General features: G+C 43.9%; 1 protein-coding gene across 6 annotated transcripts in view; it reads left to right on the plus strand.

The window, feature by feature from the left end:
• Window positions 1-17,754: 17,754 nt before the first annotated feature.
• Window positions 17,755-19,315, plus strand: part of CACNB2 (calcium voltage-gated channel auxiliary subunit beta 2) — a 393,103-nt gene continuing 391,542 nt past the window's right edge. For 3 of the 6 annotated variants that reach the window (XM_062210527.1, XM_062210530.1, XM_062210528.1), the window contains exon 1: window positions 17,755-17,917. In XM_062210527.1, coding sequence (XP_062066511.1) covers window positions 17,795-17,917 — 123 coding nt within the window. In that variant the 5' untranslated portion in view covers window positions 17,755-17,794. Of the gene's footprint in view, window positions 17,918-18,088; window positions 18,301-19,315 lie in introns of those variants that run through there. The other 3 variants (XM_062210529.1, XM_062210533.1, XM_062210531.1) reach the window with 2 other exon arrangements.

The raw sequence follows: 19,315 nt of genomic DNA on the forward strand, positions 1-19,315 counted from the left end.
TATATTATATATATAATATATATAATAAATATTCTTTCTATGTATATATAAAATGTATTCTTTCAGTATATATACAGAATAATATATATATGTATATATATATATATAATATTGTCATTTGCAAATAGAGGTAGTTTTACTTCCTCTTTTCCAATTGTATCCCTTTGATTTCTTTTTCTTGCCTAATGGCTCTGGTTAAAATTTCCAGGACTGGGACCATAGCTGTGGTGTCACAAGTAAAACAGCTGCCAGTAGTGCTGGCATGCCATGTGGGCACCAATTCAAGTCCCAGGGGCTCCACTTCTGATCCAACTCTCTTCTTTGGCCTTGGAAAGCAGTAGAAGATAGCCCAAGTCCTTGGGCCCCTGCACCCATGTGGGAGACCCAGAAGAAGCTCCTGGCTCCTGGCTTTGGATCGGTATAGCTCTGGCTGTTACAAACATTTGGGGAGTAAACCAGCAGATGGAAGATCTCTGTCTCTGTCTCTGCTTCTGCCTCTCTGTAACTCTGCCTTTCAAATAAAGAAATCTTTTTAAAAAATTTTCCAGGACTATATTGAATAGCAATGGTGAAAGTGGGCATCCTTGTCTGGTTCACATCTTACTGGAAGTGCTTCCAACATTTCCCCATTCAATAGAATGCCGGCTGTGGGTTTGTCATAAATTGCATTGATTGTGTTGAGGAGTGTTGCTTCTATACCCAGTTCACTTAAGCTTTTCCTCATGAAAGGATATTGTATTTTATCAAATGCTTCCTCTGCATCTCTTGAGATAATCATATGGTTTTTATTCTTGTGTGTTAATGTGATGTATCACATTTATTGATTTGTGAGTGTTAAATCATCTGTGCATACCAAGGATAAGTTTCACTTGATCTGGTTGAGTGACCTTTCTGATGTGTTATTGGATTCAATTAGCTAGTATTTTGTTGAGATTTTTTTTTTCTTTGTTTATCAGGGATATTGGTATATAGTTCTCTCTCTCTCTCTTTAAAGATTTATTTGTGGCCAGTGCCGTGGCTCAACAGGCTAATCCTCCGCCTAGCGGTGCCGGCACCCTGGGTTCTAGTCCCAGTTGGGGCGCTGGATTCTGTCCCGGTTGCCCCTTTTCCAGGCCAGCTCTCTGCTATGGCCCAGGAGTGCAGTGGAGGATGGCCCAAGTGCTTGGGCCCTGCACCTGCATGGAAGACCAGGAGAAGCACCTGGCTCCTGCCATTGGATCAGCGCGGTGCGCCGGCTGCAGCACGCCGGCCGCGGCAGCCATTAGAGGGTGAACCAACGGCAAAGGAAGACCTTTCTCTCTGTTTCTCTCTGTTTCTCTCTCTCTCTCACTGTCCACTCTGCCTGTCAAAAAAAAAAAAAAAAGATTTATTTGTTTATTTGAAAGGCAGAGCCACAGAGAGGCAAAGTCAGAAAGAGAGAGAGAAGTCCTCTATCTCCTGGCCCACTCCCCAAATGGCCACAACAACCAGAGCTAAGCTGATCCAAATCCAGGAGCTAGGAGCCTCTCCCAGGCCTCCCACACAGGTGCAGGGGCCCAAGGGCCCAGGCCATCCTCTACTGCCCTCCCAGGCCTTAGCAGAGAGCTGGATTATAAGTGGAGCAGCTGGGACTTGAACCAGCATCCATATGGGATGCCGGCACTGTAGGCGGTGGTTTTACCCACTACGCCACAGCATTGGCCCCTATAGTACTCTTTGTATGTTACATCTTTTTCTGGTTTAGGAATTAAGGTGATGCTGGGCTCATAGAAGGAGTTTGGGACGATTCTCTCCTTTCAATTATTTTGAACAGCTTGAGAAGAATTGGAATTAGTTCTTTAAAAATCTGGCAGAATTCAGCAGTGAAGCCATCCGGTCTCGGAGTTGGATGCTGGTGGTGATGGTACATTATGAATGGACTTAATGCCACTGAACTGTATGCTTCGGTATGGCTAAGATGAAAATTCTTACCGCTATATGTATTTTACCACATTTCTGAAAATTGAACGCATATACTAATTGATCATAGTGAAAACATGATAAACAGCAATAATGAAATAGTTGCTTTTCTTAAGGAATCCAAGCAAGCAATTCACAATCCTTTAACAGCATCATCCAACAGACACATAATTTAAACCATGTATGTATTTACCTAGAGAGCTGTATGAGTCAGTTTGGGCTGCTGTAACAGTGTCCGTAAACTTGGTGGCTTATAAATAACAAGCATCATTTTTCATAGTTCTGGAGACATAGTAGTCCAAGGCCTAGATGCTAGTAGATCAAGTGTCGGTTGAGGGCCTACTTCCTGATTTGCAGATGGCAAACTTCTTGCTGGGTTCTCCCTTAGTGGAAGGGGAGCAAGGCAGCTCTGTGTGGCCTCTTTTATAAGGGCACTAATTCCTTTCATGAGGGTTCAGTCCTCATGACTTAATCACCTCCAGAAAGGCCCCGCCTTCCACCATCATCTTAGGGCTGAAAATTCCAACATATGAAATTTGGAAGGACACAAACATTCAGACCATAGCAGTAGCCATATTTAAAAAGTAAAATTAAATAAATTTAAATGATTTTAATAACAAATATTTTACTCAATACAATGTTTTTAATATCATTTCAACTTAATATAACATTTTAATGAGATACTTTTACAGTCTTTTATTTACACAATTTGATTTAAAATTTTTAAAATGTAGCCCTAGCCACATTTCCAGAGCTCCGTAGGCCTAGTGACTGCTAAATAGCACAGCTTAAGAATGGCTGCTTTCCCCTGAGAGCAGCCAATCTACTGAGCTGAGAAATAGCACAGCTATTAAGGCAGTTAATGCCTTCTTACTAAGAAAGCTACAACTTAAACTGTTAGCCATTGTGGAAGCCACTTACTTGGAAGAAGCTTCCTCAATTTGATAATAGGACAAATTAGCCAAGTTGAAACTGGCTACTATTTGTGGACAGAGTACTGGTGTGCAGTATTTTTTTTTTTTTAATTTTTTTTTTGACAGGCAGAGTGAACAGTGAGAGAGAGACAGAGAGAAAGGCCTTCCTTTTTGCCGTTGGTTCACCCTCCAATGGCCGCCGCAGCTGGCGCGCTGTGGCCGGCACACCACGCTGATCCGATGGCAGGAGCCAGGTGCTTCTCCTGGTCTCCCATGGGGTGCAGGGCCCAAGCACTTGGGCCATCCTCCACTGCACTCCCTGGCCACAGCAGAGAGCTGGCCTGGAAGGGGGGCAACCGGGACAGAATCGGTGCCCCGACCGGGACTAGAACCCGGTGTGCCGGCGCCGCAAGGCGGAGGATTAGTCTGTTGAGCCGCGGCGCCGGCCTGGTGTGCAGTCTTAAAAAGAGAACTAAAGAAAAGAATGTTGACTTTTCTTTCTGGGATTTTAGAAATGTCTTGTGGGGGCAAAGAGTGATGAAAGAGAGCAGAGACTGAAGTAGCAGTAGGGGAGTGATGTGAGGGAAGTTAACAAAGATGTATCTATGGGAGAAAAACATGATTTTATCTTGGGACTTTATGTTTTTACATCATCATATCCTAAGGCCAAACAAAATGTTTCCCCAAGAAGAGATATTAGAGGTTGAACATTTTATTTACCAAGGTCAAAAGGCTATATTTTGTCCTAGAGACTAAATCATACATGCCATGATGCAGACAATGAATTAAAATGAAATACTGACTTCATTTATCATGCAGTAACATATTAATAAGAAGACTGGTCAGTTCACAGTACTTTCCTAGTTAGCTGCTCTGAACAGCTATGTTCCCGTAAGTTTGCGTTAGTTGAATTAATCTAGGGCTGATGGCACCAGAAACTAAGAAAATGGTTTCCCTCCCAGCCAGTCTAGTGTAGAAGACAGATAAATTGTCACTTCCATTCAATCTGGTACTTGCAAAAAGAAATAAAATTAAAGATAGCAAGGAAATACCCTCATTCTGCATTAGGAGGGTAAATTTCCTGGGATAAAGTTTTAAAAGAAGTTGGTTAAGTGAAGGAGAAGCTATGTCCTTCCAGGCAGAGGACAGAGCAACCAAGCGTGAAGAAATGAAATGTGAGTAAGTGCTCATCCACAGACAAGAACTTTAAAGGTGCAACTCTGTAAATCCACAAGCATTAGTCATTGGCTTCCGGATTTAATCACACTGTCTATGATTTTTAGGAGGGTAGTTAATTTATCTGAGCTTAGTTTACCTTGCTATCAAATAGGAACAGTAATGCTTACATCTTATTAATTACTATGTAGATTAAATGAAATAATGTATGTGAAGTGCTTCTTATGGTACTTGGTGTGGATTCAGTTAAGTAGTTGGTAAGAGGTAGCTACTATTAGAATACTTGGGTAAAAATATGTTCAATGATGGTGAGGCAAAAGGTACCTTAATCCACTATTGGTGGGAATGTAAACTGGTACAGCCACTGTGGAAGACAGTACAGAGATACTTCAGAAAGCTGAAAATGGGTATACCATATGACCCAGCCATCCCACTCCTGGGAATTTATCCATGGTAATGAAATCAGCTTCTGGAAGAGTTATCTGTATCTCATGTTTATTGCAACTCAGTTCACAATAGGTAAGATATGGAATCAACCCAGATGTCCATCAACTGAACACTGGATAAAGAAATTATGGTTTATGCACGCCAAGGAATACTACACAGCTTTAAAAATAAATGAAATCCTGTCATTTGCCACAAAATGGATACAACTGGAAACCATCAGCTTCATGAAATAAGCCAGTCCCCCAAAACAAATACCATATGTTCTCCCTGATCTGTGGTAACTTATAGAGTACCTAAAATGTAACCTATAGAAGTGAAACTGACATTTTGAGATGAAATGATTTTGAACAGCCCCTTTCTCAATTGCTGAGGAAATTTTTTTGTTTGTTTATTTCTCATACTATTTGTTGAGCTCTTTAGTTAGTCTAGGGTTAATCTAATGAATATAAATCTGAAATAACTGAAAATAGATCTTTGTAAAAAATAAGGATGGGAATAGGAGAGGGAGGAGGAAGAAGAGTGGGAGTGCAGGTGGGAGGGGGGTCTGGTAGGAAGAATCACTACGTGCCTAAATTTGCATATATGAAATGCCTGAAGTTTGTATACCTTAATAAAAAAATGAAAAGTTTCTAGGAGACATATATGTGTGTGTGTGTGTGTGTTTCAAAGGCAGAATTCAATGCTGTCACTGGTTATATAGGATTTTAAAAATAGGATATATTTTTCTAGAATTAATTAATTAAAAGAAAAACAAATAAGATAGCCTGGACTTTTGCTAAATGCACTATGTGAATCTTTGTGAAATTTATCCAGAAAAAAAATCTCAACAAAAAGAGAATTTTGATGGCTCAAAGTCATGGGAAAGGATCATTTTTTGATCCTACAACTCAATTTCCATGGTGACTCCCACAGAATATATTAGGCTGCTCTAGACTATGTCAAGAAAGTCTACTTTTGCAATATGGTCTCCCTGGTCTGTTACTTGAACAGGTATTCTGGTTCTTAGGTAATGAAGATCGGCATGATGATAGGTACTAGAGGAAGGGTAGGTCCAACAAGATATGTCTTTGTCCACAAGAACCTTGTATATAAGAGCGGTGAGTAATGAAATTCTGCTATTGAGTAAAATAAAATCCACCCCATATGGAATGCTTTATTACTAACTGATTCTGATCCTGTTTTGTAAATGATCTTGGGTGGCCAATTCCTCTTTTTCTTGTTCTTCTCACTCTCATCTTGGTGGCTTATTTTCTTGTGTTTTGTAATTTTGGAATTGGAGTTCATGCCCAGACATGCCAGAGACCAGCTCCAACCAGTCCAGGGGCCCCAAGGTGTGAGAGGTGTCAGCACTCGAAGAAATGAGAGACACAGTCACAGCAGTGCTGATGGCATGGCTCTGGCTCTCAAGCACCAGACTTTATTTTTATATCATAAGTCACATTATGATTCTTTCTTCTTACAGTAACAAATCTGTTGTCCATTATTTCCCAATTATAATTTCTTTGATTTTCAAGGGCATATTCAGAGCATCGGTTACAATCACAGACAAGTGCAAGATAATGGGCTGCCCACACAAGCCAAGGCCTAGAGTCTTGCTGAGCTATGCAGAAATTGGTTACAGAAGTTAGAGTATTACCTTCCTAACCTAATCTTTACTAGAAGCCCAGTGTTCAAAGTAGACCCTTTTTTAAATGTATCCCCTCTTTGCAGTTCTTTCTATAACTCTTTAGTTTCTTTATTGTACTTATCTAAAGATTCACTTAAATTTATTCCACAGTTTTGACATCCTAACCATTGTTGTATTTGTAGCACATATAGAATTAAAGCTTTGATAATATTTATTTTTATTCTAATGGGAAGTATACACCAGGGAGTCTGTTGCCTTTTAATTCTTTTCCACAAACAGCTCAACCTTGCATAAAGCATTAACCCCTTCTCCTATACTAACATTATGCTTGATTAAAATTCTACAGAGCAGGCCGGCGCCGTGGTTTAACAGGCTAATCCTCCGCTTTGCGGCGCAGGCACACCAGGTTCTAGTCCCAGTTGGGGCGCCGGATTCTATCCTGGTTGCCCCTCTTCCAGGCCAGCTCTCTGCTATGGCCTGGGAAAGCAGTGGAGGATGGCCCAAGTCTTTGGGCCCTGCACCCACATGGGAGACCAGGAGAAGCACCTGGCTCCTGGCTTCGGATCAGCAAGATGCGCCGGCCACAGTGGCCATTGGAGGGTGAACCAACGGCAAAAAGGAAGACCTTTCTCTCTGTCTCTATCTCACTATCCACTCTGCCTGTCAAAAAAAAAAAAAAAAAATTCTACAGAGCAATGGACATTTTGGGGATTATGAGACCAAACGCTCTTCCCCAAAATTAGAAACACAGCAATCATTAGCGGGACCACCAGGAAGTTCCAGCTTTCTTATGCAGAGTGTAATTCCCAACAAACCTAAAACCACCAAGAGGACCAAGGCTGTCATTCTCACGCCTTGCTGAGACAGACCTTCTGCTGTGACCTTGTCAGCCAGCTGAAGTTGCCTTGGCCTCGCCACAGACAGGCTTTAGTACAGCAATCTTGTGCTGGGACGGCTGAGGGCACATTCTACAGGTAGGATTTTTCAAATGGTTCTGCTAGTGGCCACAAGACAATGGCAATAGGATCAGTCAGAGTCACCCTTATACTCAGACAAGAGGATGCCTTACCCATGGGATTCTGCACTTAGCACTGGCACAGCACCTGCTTTCATGACCAATACCTTTCACAGCAGAGGAAAAGCCTTCTCCCCATGTCATGCTCTGTGTCTTTGGAACAGGAAGCACTAAGTACAAATGCTACTGGTACTGCTGGATACAGACACTACTTCAGATTGTGTGTAGGCTCTGAGTTGTCAAAGTACTTATATAAGACACCAATCTCTTGTCAAATCCACTATTTCTTTCAAATGAATTAAGTAGATTCTTGTATTATAAAAAGCTATTTTCCAGTAATTCTGTGTCCATTCTTGCTTCTCTTCATATCTAATTATTTTTTGAGAGGCAGAGAGAGAGAGAAATAGAAGAGAAAAGAGAGGAGAGGAGAGGAGAGAAGAGGGGAGGGGAGGAGAGGGGAGGAAGAGAAGAGAGGAAGCAGGGGAGGGGGTTGGGTTGGGTGAGTTGGGTTGGGTTAGGGGGAAGCTCCCATTTGTTTGTTCACTCTTCAAACGCCCACGATGACTGGGACTGGGCCATGGCTGGATCTGGGAGTCAGGAATTCAATCCAGATCTCTCCTATTGGTGGCAGGAACCCAAGTACTTGAACCATCATCACTGCCTCCCAGAGTGTGCATTAGCAGGAAACTGGATTCAGGAGCCAGAGCCAAGACTCAAACTCAGGTACTCCAACGTGGGACACAGGCATCATAAGTGGTTGGCCAAATACTAGCTCCTCTATTCTGAAGGTACTAGGCAATAACCTCTGTGCTTGTTACAAAGCTAAACCCACAGTATGCAGAATAAAGGAAGTAATATAGATAAAGTGGAAATCAATAAATTAGAAATGGGCAAATAACACAGAAATCAATCCAATATCTTTTAAACTATTAGCCAACTAAATCTAGAAATATTAAAAAAAGAAACACAATAAAAATAAGAATATGGCAACTCTCAGATTATACTATATATGAAAAAGAGACCATAAAGCATATCATAAAACATATCAGAAACAAAAAGGAGTCATAATGACAGACTCTACAAACATAGAAAAGATAACATGAGACTATTACAAGTACCTTTTTGTCAGTAAAATTGACACGAAAATTCTCAGTCAGAAGGAACATTACACTAGATGGGAATCTGGGTGTACAAATTGGGTAGAAAACAAGAAATGAATATGATACTAGACATGACAAAAATAATAATTACAACATATTTCAAATTTTTAATTTCATTGAGATAACTGAAGTGTAAATGAAGAATATGATTTATAAAAGACACAGCTAAAGTGCACAGGAGAAAGGATGAACTGATAGTATTCTGTTTAAGTTTCTTACATGATCGGTAAGGTGGTGCTATTTGAACATAGACAGTAATATGCTTGGAATATATGTATATATGCTCTAAAACAACCATTAAAATTTTAAAGTGAGGCATAACTAATAAGCTAGTAGCAGGAATTTTTAAGGGGGGAAATAGTAGGAACAGAGAACAGATGGGAAAAATGGAAAACTAGTAGTGCTATATTAGATTTATATCCAGGCTCATCATTAATTAGATATAAGTGGGTTAAACAACCTATTAAAAGTCAGAGATTGTCAATTGGATAAGAAGAAAAATGCAACTATATTCTGGCTACAAAAGAAACCCATTATAAACAGAGGAAAGGACTGCAAGGGCATTTAGCCTAGCAGTTAAGACGCCCATGTCTCATGTCAGAATGTCTGAGTTTGATGCCTAGCTTCTGTTCCTGGTTCCAGTTTCTTACTAATATATATGCTGGGATGCAGCAGTATGGCTCAAGTAGTTGGGTTCCTGCCACCCACATAGAAACCTGGATGGAGTTCCTGCCTGCTGGCTTCAGCCTGGCCCAGTCCCAGCTGTTGTGGGCATTTGGAGACTGAACTGGTTGGTGGGAGTTTCCTTCCTTTGTCTCTTTGCCTCTCAAATAAATAAATACTTTTTTAAAAATGAAGAGGTGGAAAAAGATATGCCACAGAAAAAGCTGAAATGGCTGTATCAGACAAAGTAGACTTCAGAACAAGAAATGTTTCTGAAAAATACAGACAGACCCTAGGAGTCAATTCCTGATGAAGTTATATTGGTTCTAATAGCAGAGCTCCAAAATACATGGAAAAAAAAAAAAAAAACACCTGAAGGGTAAAATAAACAAATCTGTAATTATGCTTGGAGATGTCCACACTCTTGTGGTTAGTTGATAAAATATATAGACAAAATAATCAATAAGGATATAGAAGATCTGGAAAATACTTAAGTAACATGGACTAATTGCATTTATCTAACATTATACCCAACAACAGTAGAATACAAATTATGTTGAAGTGTATAAGAAAATTCACGAAGGTAGATAATATCTTGAGCCATAGACATAAAACCAATTTCACTCAACTTAAAATAATTGGGGACATAAAAGTATGGTCTCTTTTGCCAAAATAAAACTGAGGCTAAAAATGAAAACTATCTGTAAAACCTCCATGTTTAGTACTTTAAAAACTCACTTCTACATAATCTATAGGGTAAAAGAGAAACTTATACAAAAAATTAGGAAATGTGTTGAATTGCACAAAAGAAGAACACAGTCAAAATGAAGCCAAGGGGTCGGCACGGTGGTGTAGTGGGTAAAGCCACCGCCTGCAGTGCTGGCATTCCATATGGTGCCAGTTCGAGTCCCAGCTACTCCACTGCCAATCTAGCTCTCTGCTATGGCCTGGGAAAGCAATGGAAGATGGCCCCAGTGCTTGGTTCCCTGAAGCCATGTGGGAGACCCAGAAGAAGCTCCTGGCTTCTGGCTTCAGATCAGCACAGCTCCAGCTGTTGCAGCCAATTGGGGAGTGAACCAGTGGCTGGAAGACCTCTCTCTCTCTGCCTCTCCTTCTCTCTCTGTGTGATTTTGACTTTTGAATAAATAAATACATCTTTAAAAAAATGAAGCCAAAGAGCTACTTAGAGAAAATTTCATATTATTAAGTATTATTATTTTATAATAACAAAAATGCTTTATCAAGTAAATGATCTAAACTTCCACCTGAAGAAACTAGAAATAATGAAGAAACCCAAATTAAGCAGAAGAAAAGAAATAATAAAGTGAATAAAAACTTAAAATAGAAAACAAGATGGGGTTGGTGCCATGGCTCACTTGGTTAATCCTCCTCCTGCGGCGCAGGCATCCCATATGGGCGCTGGGTTCTAGTCCCAGTTGCCCCTCTTCCAGTCCAGCTCTCTGCTGTGGCCCGGGAGGGCAGTGGAGGATGGCCCAAGTGCTTGGGCCCCTGCACCCACATGGGAGACCAGGAAGAAGCACCTAGCTCCTGGCTTTGGATTGGCGTGGTGCCAGCCAAGCGGCCATTTTGGGAGTGAACCAACGGAAGGAAGACCTTTCTCTGTCTCTCTCTCTCACTGTGACTCTACCTATCAAATAAATAAGTAAAAAAAGATTAAAAAAAAGAAAACAAGACAACTGGGAGAATCAATATTATCATTGATATCATTGATAATAAATATTATTAGCTCCTATCCACAAGGGGCAAGAGAAAAAACCTAATTAGTATCAGCAAAAAAAAAAGAGAGACATCAATATAAATTTACAGTTATTCACATGATCAGAGAATATTAACAGCAATTTTGTGACCAAAATAGCTAACTAAGGGGCCAGTATCATGGTGTAGTGGGTTTGTCCGGTATTTGTGATGCCTGCACCCCATGGGTTGGTTCCAGTCCCATCTACTCCACTTCTGATCTAGGTCCCTGCTAACGTACTTGGAAAGGCAGTGGATAATTGCCCAAGTGCTTGGGACCCTGCACTCACGGAGGAGAAGCAGATGGAATTTGAGGCTCCTAGCTTGGGCCTACCCAGCCCTGGCTGTTGCAGCCATTTGGGGAGTGAACCAGCAGTTGGAAGATCTTTCTCTCTTTGTCCCTCTCTTTCTGTAACTCTGCCTTTCAAATAAATAAAATAAATCTTAAAAAAAGTTAATTAAGATGAAATGGACAAATCCCTTGAAAAATATGTATTCATGTTCAGGGAGAAATTGACAACCTATTTCAGTTAAAGAATTTGAGCTAATAATTTTAATAATTTAAACCCTATCACTAAGCACATTCCAGACCTACTGGTTAATTCCTTCAAATATTTAGGAATAAGCATTACTAATTCTATTTAAATTCTTCCAGAAAATAGAAGAGGGAGAATTATATCTCACCTTAATTTAGGAGGCCAGGATTCCCTTTATATATAAACAAATGTAAGGTAAATTATACCTCAAGAGAGGTAATTTTAAAAGGAAAAAAATGTTTTGAGTAATGAAATAATGTTTGGGTTTGATATAACTTGTTAGAAAAATATGGAGTCACAGAAGCTTAAGCTTTATAAATGCTCATTTCTGCCTGCCTTAGCAGTCTGTAAGTTGCTATCCAGGGCTGCCATCCTGGGGTTATGGTATCAGCAATCTCTCAGGTTTCTCTCTTCATGCTCAGACTCAGCAGGTGCCTTCCCAAAAGTTCTTCACCACACTTTGCCTACACTCTGCATAATGAAGTCCCGTAGTTGTATGTAGCTGCAAGAGAGCCGAGGAAACCTATAGTCTTCCAATTCCAGGTGCCCAGCTAAAAAAAGAGAGTCGACCACAAGAAACAAGGGCACCTAAGAGTTTAGTGGATCCTTTGAATGTGTAAATTCAAATGTGTTTCTTGATAAAATGAGTTCACATGTATGTGTCAGTGTGTGTGTGTGTGTGTATATATGTGTATACTTCCATAAAAAAGTGATAATTTTGCAAAAAAAAAAAAAAAACTAGTATGGGAGGCCAAAGGTTTTGTTTATAAACAGTACATTCCTGTTAAAAGACAGGGTCGATGGGAAAGTTTTCTTTACCAGTTGTCTGCCTGCCCCTCACCTTCCAGTTTCATTTTCAAGCTGTGCTGAATTTCTTCCCTTCCATCTTTGTATTTTCTGTCTTTATACCTTGCACGTTCTCTCTTGAATTTTAAAAATTTCTCCCATAGTAATTTGTTCTCAGTTCAGCATCCTTTACCTGCATTTTCTCTCTTGTAGTGTGTGTTCTGTAAGTACAGGAGGCATATCATGTTAAGTGCGATTACCCTACTTTCCTCAATATGGTAGGAACACACATACACACACACACTGGCATGGGGTAATCAAATTTCTGCTAATTCACCCATATTTGTATGATCAACCTGACATCGAATAAACACACTGCTGTCACCATTGCAGCGTGCATGTAAAATAAATACATGAATTTGTTTTTTCAGCCAACAACTCAGTCTTACCCTGTGTGATACATTGAGGTACATCACACAGATGACTGTGGTACACTGACAAGGTGTCTTATTGTTGGGGTGTAGTCCTGTCCCTGCCACTTGTTAGCTGCTCAGACTTGGTTCAGTTGGTGTCTGCTAGCTGTTAAAATCTCCCCCTCTTTTCTTTCTAAGGTATACAGTTGGACCATGTTCCTCAGCATATCTTGCAGGTTTAGCCACTGTGACACAGTTCTAGCCAAGAAAATATAAGTAGAAGAAATACACAACCAGTTCCCCTTCCTCGTGGGTTCTGTATTCAGTCAACCATGAGTATATATATATATATATATATATATGAAAAAGAAAACAAAGGTTGTATCTGTACTGAACATATAAAGACAGCTTTTCTTGTCATTATTCCCCAACCAGTTTAGTATAACAACTATTTATATAGCATTGGTCTCATGTTAGGTATAGGGAACCAGCCGCTGTATTGGAGGATATGCATAGGTTATGTAAATACCATGTCACTTCACACAAGGGACTTGAGCATCTGCAGATCTGGGTGTCCACAGGGAGTTCTGAAACTAATCCGTCATGGATTCTGAGGGATGATTGTACACTGCTTCTAAATTGGCCCCAGTAAAAGTTGGCATGCTCTACCATCCACCATCACACGTGCTACAGCACGCGATTCCTCCTGAATAACACAGATGGCAACACTGGTGGTGAGCTCACGAAGATCATGGAGAGTCACTGAAGCCCTGGCTCCTAGTCATCAGCACGAGGCCTACCCAGTCCTGGCAGGACTCCACATATTAGAGGAAGGCATTTCTTTCTAACCCATATGCATCTGGGGCTTAGCTGTTACTGTAGTCTGACTTAGCCTAACTCACATAAGGAAGGGTAATATCCACCAAGATAGTGTGTAGTATCAAGCCTCAACACAAAGCCTGGCATCGCCTGTGTAAACAAAAGTATTAATTGTCATAACAGAGTCTGGGTGAGAAATAAGTCAGATAGGAAGTGTGCTTTATAAACAAAACACACTGTGGAGCATCAGGTATTCCAGAGCCCTGCCTGCTGGCAAGTCCTAAGAACTAATGAGATCTCAGTGTCATCAAACCTTCTCTCTGAAGTCAAAGTAAGCTTTCCCTAACCACTTGCACTGTTCATTGTTAACCTTTCACATATACATATGTACCCTCTTGTATTACATTTGCTCGTGTCTTTATGCACTTGTACATAATAACATAATTCACAGTATTTATTGGGTAGGTTTATAAACGGCAGAGTAACTTTGTTGGATGGTTCATACTAAGTCAGACCGGTGGCCAATACAGTTGTTTTATGAAACTGCTATTAATAATGGCAGAAATGTGGAACTGTAATTGAGATGAAGAGTGATATACTAAGTAAAATGACGAATTACACATGAGGTGTACCTTGCCTAAAGAGTTCTTACTTACTTCAACATAGTTACAGATATGCAAGTAGAAGAGGGTGAATAAAGTAATTGCAATCACAGCTTCTTCTACTTACAGAAAAAAAAAAATTCCCTTCAAGTTCTGGCTTCCTTGGTCAGTGTTTCCTACCAACCCCAGTTCCCATTTCAGAGCATTAGTAATGCCCAGAATATGCTTGTCAATTACAACGGACTAATGAGCACAGCGAACCTAACAGGCAGCTTGAAGAAATCAGTCATCTGCATTCAATGCCTGCACTGACCAGGGTACATGCATTACTGCTGGGGTCTCTTGGTTCTATGTAACTTTTAACATTGAAAGAATCAGGCTTTCCTTATCAAATTGGCACTTTCATCTGGGGTTTGGAAGTACTGTGCTGGTCAAAGAATGTTAAACACAAGAAAATTTACCGTGACAGAAAGCATCAGTTTCTAAGCCTTTTAATTTAATTTTTAATTCTACATTGCCTTTTCTGTAGGAGTAACATTTTGTTACTTTTTATTTGCAAACTTTTTGCAAGTCAGACAAAACTCGGAACGGATACAGTGCATTGTGTTAATGTTCAGTACCTGCTAATGAGATTAGCATGGATTATAAAGAATTAAGATATTGCAGTCACGATTAGTTAAGTGTCTGTGTATGTTAAAACTGGCAAAGTTGTATACTGTGCTTGAAGACAAACTTCCATTCATTTGTGCAACAAGCACTTTCAAGCTCCAGTTATATGCCAGGCACCAAACTTTGGGGCTAGGGATACTGGGATGAATAAAACACAAAAGCTGCCCTCAAAGAACTTGGTCTAGTAGCAGAGAGAAACAAAAATAAGGAGCTCAGTATCATAAATTATATGAAATGACTATACTATATCACATTTGAAAATTTAACTCAAACTCACCTTCTGACTACCCATATAAGCATGATTGAAAATATGTTTCACAATTGTTTTGATATTTTGTGATTGTTAAAAAAATTTGATCAAAGATAAAATTCTGCATCCCAAGTGGTCATAATAGAAATAGAATGCACAGATAATTAAGTGTGCTAAAAGAAATCAGCCAGATGTCATGGGAAAACATTTTGAAAACCTAGAGTTCCAAAAAGCCACGTTAGAATTTATTCATTCAACAAGTGTGGTTTAATTGGTTTCTAAGTGCTAACTATACAGTGAGCCTGAAGAGGGAGGTACCTGGTCTCTGCTGGCTGTACTCAGCAGCACAAAATAGAAGCTTAATTCCTATTTCATCGAAAGAATTTGGAAAACACATGCACAAAAGCTCAGAGGGCTGTTTGCCAGACTTGTGAGCCCTGGTGAATAGCAGAGCTCAGAGTCCAGTCCCGACCTGTGATTTCAACTCTCAAGAAAAGTCCACACTTGGATTCAATGATAAGCCTTGAAGACCGAGCCTGTCCCAAACAGGTGTTGGAGCTAAAGCAAAAAGCATCGACTCAGGTGTGGCTGGTTTGGCCCTCGATGAAGAGGCTGGTGTGGGTTCAGGTGGGCTGCAAGCCTTGGCTCATCCACCTCATTTCTCCTCAGGCCCCGTTTCTGACCTAATCAAATGCCCTCAGCTGCCTGCAAGATTTTTATTTTTATTTTTGCAGAGCCTTGCTTTTCGACGCTGCCTGAGGCCCTTACAGATTAAGAATTTCTGTGTAGGATCTTCAACTACAACATATTTTCGGCTTTGTTTTTCTCCCTCTCTATCTTACACACAGCACTTTTATTTTTATTAATGAATTCATTTATTTTCACAAATCTTAGCTGGGGAGGCTCCAACCATGCTGGTGCTGTGATGCAGACACTGGCCCACTCTAGAGCTGCCTGGCCACCCACTCAAATCCTAAACACCACAGCCTCCCAAAGCTCACCAGTCTTACGCCCTTCCAACATGGCCCTTCTCAGCTTTTAAACTGTTATTATAGCTTCCCCTTAATATTATGCAAAAGAAAGTTGAAATCAAAATGTTATTAACACTGAAGATTCAAAAAATCAGTGGTACTTTGGACGTACCTAAATCTTTAGCCATAGCAACACTTGTTTTTTTGTTTGTTTTCTTTGTTCTAAGAAATTTAAGAATGTTATTTTCATTTTATTTGGAAGACTTATCCATCTAGTGGCTCATCCCCCAAATGCCCACAAGAGGCAGGGCTAGGCCTGGTGCACAGATCACCCACTGTCTGTCAATGTGTCCCTCAGCAGGAAGTTGGAATAGGAAGCAGAGGAGCTAGGACTCAAAGTCCTAGGACTCTGATATAGATCCAGGTGTCCCAAACATTGTTGTTTAAGATTTACTTTGTTTATTGGAAAGACAGAGTTAGAGAGAAAGAAAGAAGGAGGGAGGGAGGGAGAGAGAGTTTTCTATCTGCCGGTTCACCACCCAATGGCTGCAACAGCCAGAGCTGGGCCAGGCCAAAGCCAGGAGCTTCCTCCAGGTCTGCCACCTGCGTGCAGGGGCCCAAGCACTTGGGCCATCATCTGCTGCTTTCCCAGGCACATTAGCAGGGAGCTGCATGGGAAATGGTTCACAAGCGAAGCCAGCGCTGCAGGTCCTGGCTTCACCTGCCCCAGCACAGCGCAGGCTGTTGTTTAAGCCTGGCTCAAACCAGTGTATGGTGGAGAGTTTAAAAATGCTGGAGCTTATCTTTGAGAAGAACAAGCACGGCATTCATGCTACTTAATGCCTTACAGTAAAACACGGCATAAAAGGCAGCTGAAGCCCATTGTAGCAAATTTCTGCATGTATGTGTCAGTACACAAAATGGTTAACATCTTTGTGGTTACAAAGTAACACAGCCGCCTGGAAAACTTGTTCTAGCGACTTCCACAGGAGTCAAATGTGTGGAAATGTGATGCACCCAAGAATATAAAAATGTGCTTTATGAGGACGAGCCGAGAGCATTATTCTAAGTCCAACAGGTTTGCTGTGGTCACTACGCGTTCTTCAAGAGTTCGGGACCTGAAGGGAGTGATGTCTTCGTCCACCACGTGATACCAAGATTTAGGAGTTCCAATCCTATAGGAAAAGTCAAATTCGTGAGCGAGCGAGCGCTAACTGGCACAGATGAACACAATCAATCATCAAGGGTGTGGTCGCTCCGGCCCTGGTTAAAAAGTTCAGCTGGGGGCCCAGGTGGGATCCCGGCTCATCCGTCCTCGCCGTCCGTCTGGCTCCTCGCTCCTGACATCGCCCGGCGCCCTCAGCCGCCCCTCTGTACTGCGCAGACCCTAGCGCGCTGGGCCGCCCCAGGCCCCGACGGGTGGGACACTTCGCAGCTCAGAGCCCAGCCCTCTCCGCTGAAGTTGGGGACCTGTTCGCGCCCGCCCCGCGGCTCTTGGGGCTCCGGGACAGCCGGGGTGGAGCGATCGGCACCGAACGGGGCAGCCCGAGAGACGCACCCCTCCGGGCGCCGGGCCCGGCGTTCGTGGCTTTGAGAACTTTCCAGCGTGCGTGCCACGGCGACGCGCAGCGGCCCGCGCCTCCCGCGAGGAACTTTTCGGCGGCGCGGCGGCTGGCTGTCACTCCCGCTCGCCGACGCGCCTCCCCCTGGCCCGCGCTCCGCCAGCTGCCTCCGCCCTCCCCGCCCTCCCGGCGAGGACCTTCCCCGGCGCCCGCGGCTCGGGGCTGCTCGCTCTGCGCTCGCTCCGCCGGCCCCCGGCGCGCCGCCCAGGGAGCCCCTCGCCTCCGGCCAGCCAGCGGCGCGCCCGCGCCTCCCGCCTCGCGCCATGGCCCGGCCCCGGCCCGCGCACTGAGAGTCGGGCGGCGCGGCGCTGAGGGACGGGCCCGCGCCCCGGGCGGCCCCCGGAGCGCCGCGGAGCAGGGGCGGGGGCGAGGAGGAGGTGGGGACCGGCCGCCCAGGGGCCGGCTGCGTGCTTCCAAACGACTTTTCGCCAATGGTCCAAAGCGACATGTCCAAGTCGCCTCCCACAGCGGCGGCGGCGGCGGCGGCGCAGGAGGTGCAGATGGAAGTGCTGGAGAACGCGGCTCCCGCGGGGGCGCTCGGAGCCGCCGCACAGGTAGCGAGAGCGCGGCGCCCTCTCCTTTCTTTGTGAGCCGCCGGGGCGCGGGCCGCCGTCTCCCCGGCGCCTCCTCTCCCTCGCTCGCCGGCCTCGCAGCTCGCTCGTGCCTGCGCCTCCTCCTCCTCCTGCTCTTCTGCTCGCCGTTCGCCACCCACTTCTCTCCCGGCGCCGGGGGGGACCCTGCCCCTCGGCGCTTCCCCCTGACTCTTCTCCGGCTTCCATTTTTCTCTGCTTCCGAAAAGCCAGTGGGAAGGGGCGGGGGCGACCTGCCGGGCTCGCAGCTTCTCCCGGGCGGCTCTGCTCAGCTCTCGTCGCTCCTGCCCGGGAGAGGCACATGGAGAGACATGAACCAGGCGAGTGGACTGGACCTGCTCAAGATCGTGAGTCCTGGCGGGCGGCCGGCCGGGCGGGCGGGAGGGGGCTCCGCTTCCCGCAGCTCTTCCTCCGACGCCGACCCTTCCGGCCCGGCTGGGGTGGGGGTGGGGTGGGTGGGGGAGGGGGCGCCCCGCGTGCTGGGGGCAGCCGGGACCACCCTCCGCACCTGGGGCGTTGCGCCTTTCTGACCGCGCTCTGATGCCCTCGAGGCACTTGCCAAGGTTCGCCTGCATCCCTCGCTCCCCTTCCCTTCCCGAGAGAGCGAGCTGACACGAGAAAGTTTTTATTTTTCCGTTTGCCCTGAAAGGCTAGCCCTTTCAGAGCGCTCCGGGATCCTCTTTCTCGCCGGTGAGTGTTCGCGGTTTCTGGAAAGATTCACCTTTGCTGCCTGTTGTGAAATAGGAGATGTTAGTTGTAGGCCTCGGGCAGATGATAAGGTGGCGTTGACGTAAGGCGTTGGCAGGTGCGGCGCGGATTACAGACACCTCCGGGTCACCGTGGTAAGGAGTTGCTCAACTGGTATCCTGGCGGGGAAATGACTTCAGCCTCCTCGCTGCGCGCTAGGAAGGAGGGGAGGGTTCCGCTCCTAGCATCACTCAGAGAACTCTGTCTTCTTTGCTTCGTGGTGTGGGCTTGTTGATTTGGAGCCTACATCTGCCAGATGACAGGTCGTGGTAAGATGTGAAGTGTGTGTCTGTTTTATACGAGTGTGTGTGTGCATGCCAGAGAGAGCATGCTACAGTTTTCACTTGGTAGTGCTGAGCAGGGCAGGGACAGCCTCCCGAAGGTGGCACAGTTTCTCCTGTTTCGTGCAGAGGGGTTGTAGGGGTTTGGGCACTATGCTAGTGGTACTTCCAGGGGCGTTCTAGTGGAGTTTGGCTGAACTTTATTTTACCGCTGGGAAACAAATGTGCTAACTTAAAAACACAGCGTTGACTTTGTTTTTTGAGCTGAGAGAAGAACGTAGAAACCAAGAACTTTCTCTGGCCGTGGTAAAACCGGCCCTCGGCTGTTTGCCCT

Source organism: Lepus europaeus, chromosome 14 (genome assembly GCF_033115175.1).
Source record: "Lepus europaeus isolate LE1 chromosome 14, mLepTim1.pri, whole genome shotgun sequence".
NCBI lineage: Eukaryota > Metazoa > Chordata > Mammalia > Lagomorpha > Leporidae > Lepus > Lepus europaeus.